Source organism: Patiria miniata, unplaced genomic scaffold, assembly GCF_015706575.1.
Source record: "Patiria miniata isolate m_02_andy unplaced genomic scaffold, ASM1570657v1 HiC_scaffold_3, whole genome shotgun sequence".
NCBI classification, from domain to species: domain Eukaryota; kingdom Metazoa; phylum Echinodermata; class Asteroidea; order Valvatida; family Asterinidae; genus Patiria; species Patiria miniata.
The window spans coordinates 14,724,139-14,733,699 of record NW_024037069.1 but is presented as its reverse complement, the minus strand read 5'-3'; the positions used below and the strand labels follow the sequence as shown (position 1 = coordinate 14,733,699).

Here is a 9,561-nt window from a genome sequence, read left to right as displayed (position 1 = left end):
TCGTACCCTGCCTTAGCCTTATTCTTTCCTTGCGTTTCAAGTGTATTGTTAATCTGAATACTGACTGTACCCTACGTAAGCCTTTATAATGGTGTCTACATGTATAGCGCTCGTACTCTGCCTTAGCCTTTTTCTTTCCTTACATTCCAAGTGTATTGTTAATCTGAATACTGACTGTGTGCTGTACCCCTACGTAAGCCTTCAGAATAGTTTCTATTGTAGCGCAATCTTGGTAAAAAGGTGCAGGCAAACAAAATATGCCCGTGCAGAGAAAACCCATAAACAGAGTGTTGAAATAATTCCAAAGAAAAGCCAGCTCTTCGTCGAGAAAAAAATCAACAGGGGTACACTTATCAATAACACAAAGGAACATGATTGTGGCCACGGGATCCATGACTAAAGGCAGTATGTACAGTAGGCTAAATGCTGAGAGGAATCCCTGCAGTTTGAATTCATATACCTGCACTAAACTAATTACGTGCGTAATTCTGTTTGCTTTACCGACTAGATTTTGTTCAAAACACATCATGTACAATGTACATGTACTTGCAAAATTGCTTCGATAGAGAGATTCAGCAGGTATTGTGTCAGACAGCTTTCTTTGTAAGAGATCCTCTTTTGTTATTTAGATTTTTGTACCGCTCAACGAGTTGGAATCCTCTTGCATGCAGCAAACAATTTGAATAATAAAAGTAAGGCTGTGGACGGTCACGGTGGGCGGTAACTGTGGGTGGAGCGTGGCAAGCAAAGCTCTCCATTGGCTGAAACATAAATGCCCGTCTTGCGTACGTTCAAAACGAATGAACACTAGTTGTACTATACCGTTAGCCCCAACGACCCTTGCGTGTGCTTTGTGTGCATGTACGTACGCCACACACACACTTCCGCAAACAGCCGTACAGTAAGTCGAGGTGGAAGATAGCCTTGACGCAACCGTGTATGCTGAATATGATAATTAGTACGCGCTATGGTAAATAGTCTTCTCTCATTGGATAACGGCTGACAAAAAATGAATATTTATCAAATTGCATAATACGACCAAAGGTTTATAAACCAGACGGCCTGTGGTAACAATAATTATTGTAAAACACCCCCTTAAAATCTTAAATAATAGTAGAATAATATTTATAAAGTTACACATAGTTTGGGTCGAAACTGAAAAGAAAAGGATGAAAAATTAGACCTTCAAAAAACGGCAAACAGTACAAAACCGCACGCCGGCAAAAACGATGTCAACATGCACAGAGGCCACGTTGAGGCCGTCCACTGAAGGCACCGGCCCGGCTGGCGCCATGCAGTAAGACACGCTGCGCTCTCTTTCAGCGGCAAAAAAAAAGCGCTCACACTATTGAGTATATCATCCGCTGACTTTTGGGGGGTATTTCTTCTAAGCTGTCAAGGTGATATGGGAAAAAAATACGCTGTTGCACCGACAATAAACGTCGGCGGACTGTCTTTAAACTGTCCAATAATTCGCAATACTTTGGAAATAGTATCATTTTGAACAATTGTTCACTCATATATATAGCGGCATATTTCATTTGTTTGTAAAAATGGAGAAATGGTTTAATATGGGATTGAACATACATGTACGTGGTGTATACAGAAATTTGTGGGATCATGAATATGTATGTGCGGATCAAAGTTTACGGGCTTTGATTGGATATCGTGTAATATATGCGCATCAGAAATTCTCGGCCGATTTCAGTCGAAACTATAAAGAAACACATAAGGAATTCGCCACGGTTGCGTCAAGGCTATCTTCCACCTCGACTTACTGTACGGCTGTTTGCAGAAGTGTGTGTGGGGCGTACGTACATGCACACAAAGCACACGCAAGGGTCGTTGGGGCTAACGGTATAGTACAACTAGTGATTGTGTCGCGGCGCGCGCGGTGTGCGGTAGCGGGAACAAGCTCGTATGGGAACAAGCTGATAGCCTTGGTCAAGGCTAGAATTGACGCGGCCACGCGGCTTTTTTTTTTTTTTTCTTTTCTTTTTTTCTTTTTCTTCAAGCTTGGATTGTACAGACAAGATGGGTACTATTTTGCTTTTTTGGTGTCCTCATGTTCATTGGTGTCCTCCATAATTTGCCTTGGTGCTTTCGATCATTTGCCTTGGTGCAATTTCCCATTCCTTGGTGTTCTTTTTTAGGTAAAAAAAAATTGAGGAGGTGCGGAAATAGAGGGCGCTGTTGGAGCTACCGCGGAACATTTTTGGAAAAAAAAGATCGACGCGCATGATTAAAATCGACGCGCGCGCTGACCAGAGACCGACTTATTTTTGTTGTTGGCCTAACACTGATTTGTTAATTCACGATAATTATCTAGGTTAACGATGCGTACATATTTGCGTATTGCAATAATAGTTTACTCAATTTTTATGTTATCTATATAACACTGATTCATTAATTAACTGTATCAAGGTTATGCGTGTATATTTTGCTCATTTATTATTTTACCTACATAGTGAAAAACGAGGAGCCCAAAGAAACATATTTCATATTTAACAAACATGTGTAGCCCCCAAAACAATATTATGTCTGGTAAACCAATTTAAGAGACTACTTTTAAATACGATTTCAAGAATTGTTGTTGTACAATTGTTTTCAAACATCACCAGCGATAAAATCTCAGTGTAAAAGTTAAAAATATTCAACAAAGTCCTTTTGACGGCCCGTCTTTAAAAAAGAAGAAGTGGATTTTATAAATCGTATAGTTAGCTAAGGCAGGGTTGTTAATAAAGATATTGTGTACTATAGTTGTTGAAGCCAATATTCTATGTCATTTTCTTTTTTGTTCCAAACAGTCAAAACACACAATGAATAGTGGGTGTAAATCAAATTAGGTTTTGCCCTTCAACGACGTTTTTAACAGAGGTTGTGGAATGCTAGAAGACATTTCTGTCATTTTTGGGGTATATGTAGCCTAAGGTGTGATGAAATAAAATCGTATAGTTAGCCAAGGCAGGGTTGTTAATAAAGATATTGTGTACTATAGTTGTTGAAGCCAATATTCTATGTCATTTTCTTTTTTGTTCCAAACAGTCAAAACACACAATGAATAGTGGGTGTAAATCAAATTAGGTTTTGCTCTTCAACGACGTTTTTAACAGAGGTTGTGGAATGCTAGAAGACATTTCTGTCATTTTTGGGGTATATGTAGCCTAAGGTGTGATGAAATAAAAACGACTATTGCGTCTGTCATGAAATGAGTACAAAAGGTACTTTTGAGAGCTATTTTTCAGGTCCTGTTTCGACCTGACCGTGCAATTTGTGTAAAAGTCGTCGTTGCGGGCAAAACAAAACACAGTAAATCGTGACGTAATAAACAGGACTCGTTTATGCTACTCTGCATCGGGAGTCCTGTTTATTACGTCACAATTTACTATGTTTTGTTTGGTGCCCGCAACGACGACTTTTACACAAATTGCATGTTCGGGTCGAAACAGGCATGACAGGACTTGAAAAACAGCTTTCAAAAGTACCTTTTGTACTCATTTTATGACAGAAACAATAGTCGTGTTTATTTCATCACACCTTAGGCTACATATACCCGAAAAATGACGGAAATGTCTTCGAGCATTCCACAATCTCTTTAACACTGTATACTCAGTGTGTTACCTCCTGAGTGAAAGTTGGAAAAAATCACTCGGGTGGGACTCGAACCCACGACCTCCTGCTTTCTAGTGCAGATGTCTTAGCACTCGACCACCGAGTTAACGGGATCGGCTGGCCTGTTCGAATCTGATGTACATAGCAGCGGGTACTGCATAAACTATTATAAGATGGAATTTCACGTCGGGGTGATATAAATCAAATTAGGTTTTGCCCTTCACCGACGTTTTTTAACACTGTATACTCAGTGTGTTACCTCCCGAGTGAAAGTTGGAAGAAATCACTCGGGTGGGACTCGAACCCACGACCTCCTGCTTTCTAGTGCAGATGTCTTACCACTCGACCACCGAGTTAACGGGATCGGCTGGCCGGTTCGAATCTGAATAGTGGGTGTCTTTATGGACGAGATAATTTAGACGGATTGAGCACTTGAAATAATGTTTTCGTCTTAAAGTAGTTTATTAAATTTGCTTATCTATCATTATTATTTTTGGTGGTACGTATTTTTTGGGGTTCCGCTTTCTTTGACTCACCCTGTGTAACAGATTTAATTCGGTGTCAAGATTATACGTATGAGGCCTATTATTTGGAGTTACATTTTCAAAACGCCTTCAAGAAGTTCCGTTTGATATTTCTGGTTCAGTGTAACTTCTTAAAAAACACCTTTAGGCAAGTTAGTGGATGAATAAATAAGCAGCTTTTATGATTAATTTATTTGACTTGTTATATGCATACTACAGTTTGTAATCTTTCACCTTGCAAGCTTCCCTATTTTCAATGGCTCCTCGATTGACAGGAAAAGAAGACCCTGCATGTCTCTACCTCTCTTTCTCGTTTAGAATTTATCAAGCTTGGCCTACAACTTTGCCCTAGTGTAACGGCTTGTGTAATGACACCTCTTCATAGTGACTATACAAAAAGTGTCCATGTGTGTAAATATTTATATTCACGTCGATAAGACTATTTTGTGCACCACGGAAAATGAATGAAACGTGATTGACATAACCTTTCCGTTGCGCATGCCAGTACAGTGAGGGCTGATAGCCTATAGACTCGTTTCAAGTCTGTGTTTATGTATGTGTTCACAGTGCAATGGACGTTCATAGTCGTTAACATTGTCCTACATACAGTAGATATACACTAGAGTACCAACTTTTGCTTTGATTCCAGTTTGTAAATCACTTTCGTGCAGGGTGAGTAAAAAAAAAAAGCGGAACCCAAACCCCCCAAAATATTTCATATTTAAACAAATATGTAGCACCAAGCATAATAATGACCGGTAAACCAATTTCATAACAGTGGCGTAGCACGGTCATTTTTTATTGGGGGGGGGGGGGGATTTCTTGAAAAGGGCACTTGCACATCCGTGCTGAAATGTAGACACGTTTCCTCCGGACACCAGGCCTCCGTAAATCAAATAGTTGGGGAGGGGGGGGGGGTGGGGGGGGCTGGTACCATCTGTTGATGGGAGCGATGTTCAAACCGACGATTATGCACACTATTTTTTTTTTTTTTTTTTTTTTTTAATGGACAATTGCACTTTTCAGTGCAATACATGCGCGAAATTAAAAAAGGCACCCGGAACGGCCAATCGGGAAAAAAGGGCACGACTTCTTTTTAAAAAGGGCACTTGTTCAGAAAAAAAGGCAATCGTTTAAAAAGGGCACTCTTTACAAAATATTGGGGGGAGGAGTAAAGCGCTGGTGAAAACAGGGCAATTAAGACTGCACATTTAGATAAATGAAATTGTGTATATAATGACTCTCGCAAAACGAGAAAAAAGGCCAGAATCGACAATGAATATAGACCCTTCTTTCTCTTTTATTTTAAACAATCCCTGGGAACAGGTAATGTGTAGGAATATAATTATGTTATTAACATATATTCCTACACATTACCTGTTCAAGTATACCTATCAGAACAGAAAAGGAAAAAAAACTTCTGAAGTATAAGTAAGATTTGAGGCTTTGCATGGTGAAGATACTAAATAATGAAAGGTTTGCGGAAACACCATGTGCGAATAATTTCTCAACTAAGAGAATGGTTCTGAAAAGAACCAGAGGTATAAACTCGACGTTCCGGTCAGTATGCTCTGACCGTCTTCAGGAGAGTGCCTAAACTCTAAGAAAGTGAATACTTAAGTAGCAAAAGGTGAAATCAATGGAGTGTGAAGTTGCATCCTGTGAGGATGCCAAGTAGACAGGATCCCTGAGCAAGCTTAGTGCCCACTGAAGTGGAACAGTAGGGTTGCAGTGTCAGTGGAGGGAGGACCTAGGGTATAGGAGACCCATCAGTCTAAGGTAGTAGCTGAGGACCTAGGGTATAGGAGACCCATCAGTCTGGAGAAGTGGGAGCCAGATGTCGTTGAGATGAAACCCGATGTCTTGCGGAACTGTGTTGTGCTTGCGGATCTCGATGGCTTCCCGTATGCGTCTTGGATGCCAGAACTGGATCGGTGCGATGAGTTCGGCCGCATCCCAATCAACTTTGTGGTCGTTGATGTGGGAATGTTTGACAATGGCCGATTTGTCAAAATCCCCTCGCCGTCCATGTGCTCTGTGTTCCTTGAGCCTAGTGGGAAGGTTCCGACCGGTTTCGCCGATGTAGACTTTGCCGCATTCGCATGGAATGCGGTAGACTCCCGGCTTGGAAGAGGAGTCCTGCTTGTCCTTGTGAGTATGGAGGCTGCCTTGGAGCTTGTTGCCAGATGAGTGGTACACCTTGACGCCGGCTTGTCGGAGGATGCGTTGCAGATGATGAGAAGCTGGACCTATGTAAGGAAGAGTGACTGAGGGAGATACAGTGGGAGGACCTTGGGTATAGGGGACCCGTTGGTCAGGTTTGCTGATCTTGATGCGGTTGGGTTTGTAGCCGTTCCGTTGTAGTGACGTCTGGATGTGCTGGAGTTCACGCTTGAGGTTGTCTTGGTCGCAGACCTCGAAGGCTCTCTGTACTAGGGTGCGGTTGACCGATGACTTGATGCTGGGGTGATGGAACGACCGCTGGTGGAGATAGCGGTCGGTGTGGGTGGGTTTCCTGTAGACGCTGTGTCCCAGGGTGCCATCCGGATTCCTGGAGATCTTGACGTCCAGGAAAGGAATGGTGCCATGCTGTTCTTGTTCCATGGTGAAGCTGATGCTGGTGTGTTGCTTGTTGAGGTACTGGAGGAAGTCTTGGAGTGTGTCCGGGCCATGGGGCCACACTACGAAGGTGTCATCAACGTAGCGTAGCCACAGGCTCGGCCGAAGATCCGCTGTGAGTAGGGAGGAAGACTCGAACTCCTCCATGAAGATGTCGGCTAGGACCGGGGATAAAGGAGATCCCATGGAGGTCCCAGCCGTTTGCTCGTAGAACTTGCCTTGCCACTGAAAACAACTGGAAGAAATACATGTTAGTAACAGATCATGAATTTGGTCGGGGGACAGGTCTGTGCGTTCAGCGAGAGTGGTATCATGTTCAAGTCTTTCCTTAGCTAGTTTGCAGGCCTCGCCTGTGGGAACATTGGTGAAGAGTGAGACGACGTCAAAACTGACAAGCAAGTCAGTGGGTTGGACAGTGAGGTTTCTGGTGATGCTGACAAACTGGGAAGAGTTGGACACATGGTGTGGTGTCTGAAGTATACTTTTAATTGGTATTTCATTTGGTGTCTGAAGTATACTTTTAATTGGTATTTCATTATATATATACGCATTACTTTTTGGCACAAAATGGCTTTCGTAGTATCTCAAACATAATCCGTGTTTATGGTAGAGATTTGCAAAGTATGCAAACACGACCAAAGGGCACCGGTTGTTCCCCATGGCACATCTATACTCGGTAATCTGGCTATTCAAACTTGAACGGTTCATTTGCTCGCCGCCTATTCGCCACGCATCCTGACCAGTACACCGTGTGTGAGTGCATTTTCATCCGACATGGCCGCTTCCACCGTACTTTTGAGCTTCAGCGACAACCCCGTGTTTCGGCTGTACGCCACCTATGCGTCCGCAGTCGTGCTAAAGATGACGTTCCTTGCGTTTCGGACCGGACGACTTCGAATGGGTCGCAAGGTCAGTTTTATTTTAAAGGGAGCAAAAGTTTGACAAGTAAACAATTCATGCTAGTTCTGATCAACTAAGCCAACTAAGCCTACTGTAAACATGGTCCAGTGTACATAATTAAGGGTGGAGAATCTCACATCTCTCAAGATTATTTGCTTTATATGCATTCCGTTCGTGTCTAACAATCCTACTGAAAAGTTAAAGAAGACTTTTTCGAAACTCAACCCGTTGAAGTTTCAGCTCAGTGGCTTTAACACTTTTTCAGAAAGCAGTAAAATAAACAAGCACATGATCTTTTGATCACGACAGACGATTTCGCCAAAAGGACTCTTTCTTTCCTAGTCAATTGATCGTTAGAATTGCCTACCGGTACAACATATTATATATTTCATCTAAAATAATAACAGCAAGCTAAAACGAAGTAATTTCAAGGGGTGTTTAGTACCAGTACTATCTGCAATCCAAATGCGTTTATGATAATGATTGGCTCTAGGTTATATGCCTACTTTTGGGATAAAGGAACATTATCCAATATGCCTTTAAAAGAGGGGAGGAGTAGGGCGAAAGAAAACCATTCGGACTTTTTGTTTTTTGAAAAATAGTCTCGCAAAAGCATATGGAAGCAATGGATGCCTTCGTTCACATGACGTCAATATCACCCGCATTACTCATTAGCTGTCTTCATTAATTCTATGTAGGTATTCATCAATCTAGAGGATGCAAATGGTAAGAAGGAACTGGTGCGACGGGACGACGATATCGAACGTGTTCGAAGGTACTTGTGGGTTTTTCTTGTTGTGGGTTTGTGGGTATTGTCTTTCTTGTAAAACATGGTGCTGTTATGTACCATATTACATTCACCTCCTTGCTGTTATACATGCCATATTCAAAGAATGTCTTTTCAAGAACTTTAAGTCATTCTAAGCCCACATCTCCTCTATGTCCTTCATGATCCTCACAGATGCCACCGTAACGACTTGGAAAACATACCAGCCTTTCTGGTCTTGGGTCTGCTGTATGTTCTGACCGGCCCTAGTGTCTTCGCAGCGACTTGGCATTTCCGTGCGTTCGTGGCGTCCCGTTTCTTCCACACCGTTGCCTACCTGACTCCCCTCCCCCAGCCCGCGCGAGGGTTCTCGTTCATGATCGGTATGGTCACTAACATCTCGATGGCGGTACAGGTGCTCATGAACGGCCAGCTGTAGACAGCATCTGTCAGAACATTCGAAAGATAATGGAAACAGATTACATATTTTATTTTATTGCAAGTACTAACAAATTTGCCAATCAATCACAAGTTGATCACAATTCAAATAAGGTTTTGCCCTTCGATCACAATTCGATCACAGGTCAATCAAATGTCAATCAAGAATCATTCACAAGTCAAATCAGTGGTGAATCGCTAGTCAATCGCAAGTCAATCGCAAGTCAATCACATGTCAAAATCACATGTTAATCACAAATCATTCACAAGTCAATTACAAGTCATTCACTAACCAATCACAAGTCAGTATTGCTTCAAGGGCGGATCCAGAACACAATTTTTGGGCGGCCCAAAAAAATTTGGTCCCCCAAAAGTGTGTCCCAAAAGATTACGGCATGGGGTTCTAATTTGGATTCTAGATGCTCTGTGGTGTGATCTGAGGCAATTTCTGACCACTTTAACCAATGTTTTTTTAGGAAAATAAGGTGATGTACTCATTGCCTGCCTTTACTAAAAAAAAAAAAGATTCTTTTTTGGGGGGGGGGGGGGATGGCCCCCTCCCCCCCCCCTGGATCCGCCCTTGTGTTGCTTTTATTCATATCCTGTTACTTTGGAAGTGACTTGTGTTTCGACTTGTGATACATGAAACTCTTCAGCCTAGATATCCCATTTCGCCTGAATTGTGCAAATGTGTTGAGGAAC

General features: G+C 42.2%; 1 protein-coding gene and 1 pseudogene across 1 annotated transcript; one reads left to right on the top strand and one right to left on the bottom strand.

The window, feature by feature from the left end:
• Positions 1 to 6,217: 6,217 nt before the first annotated feature.
• Positions 6,218 to 7,220, bottom strand: LOC119736907 (annotated as a pseudogene).
• A 217-nt stretch (positions 7,221 to 7,437) lies between these two features.
• Positions 7,438 to 9,098, top strand: LOC119737001 (microsomal glutathione S-transferase 1-like). Its single transcript, XM_038211049.1, has 3 exons — positions 7,438 to 7,664; positions 8,354 to 8,430; positions 8,617 to 9,098. Exons 1-3 carry the CDS (start codon positions 7,530 to 7,532, stop codon positions 8,858 to 8,860), a joined length of 456 nt encoding a protein of 151 aa, XP_038066977.1. The 5' UTR covers positions 7,438 to 7,529; the 3' UTR covers positions 8,861 to 9,098.
• Positions 9,099 to 9,561: the final 463 nt, after the last annotated feature.

What these genes read in the sequence shown, in the direction of transcription:
- LOC119737001 (XM_038211049.1), top strand. Translation starts at nt 7,530, where the DNA reads ATGGCCGCTTCCACCGTACTTTTGAGCTTCAGCGACAACCCCGTGTTT. An exon ending in GACTTCGAATGGGTCGCAAG is followed by an intron (nt 7,665 to 8,353) that starts GTCAGTTTTATT and finishes AATTCTATGTAG; the next exon opens with GTATTCATCAATCTAGAGGA. An exon ending in GATATCGAACGTGTTCGAAG is followed by an intron (nt 8,431 to 8,616) that starts GTACTTGTGGGT and finishes TGATCCTCACAG; the next exon opens with ATGCCACCGTAACGACTTGG.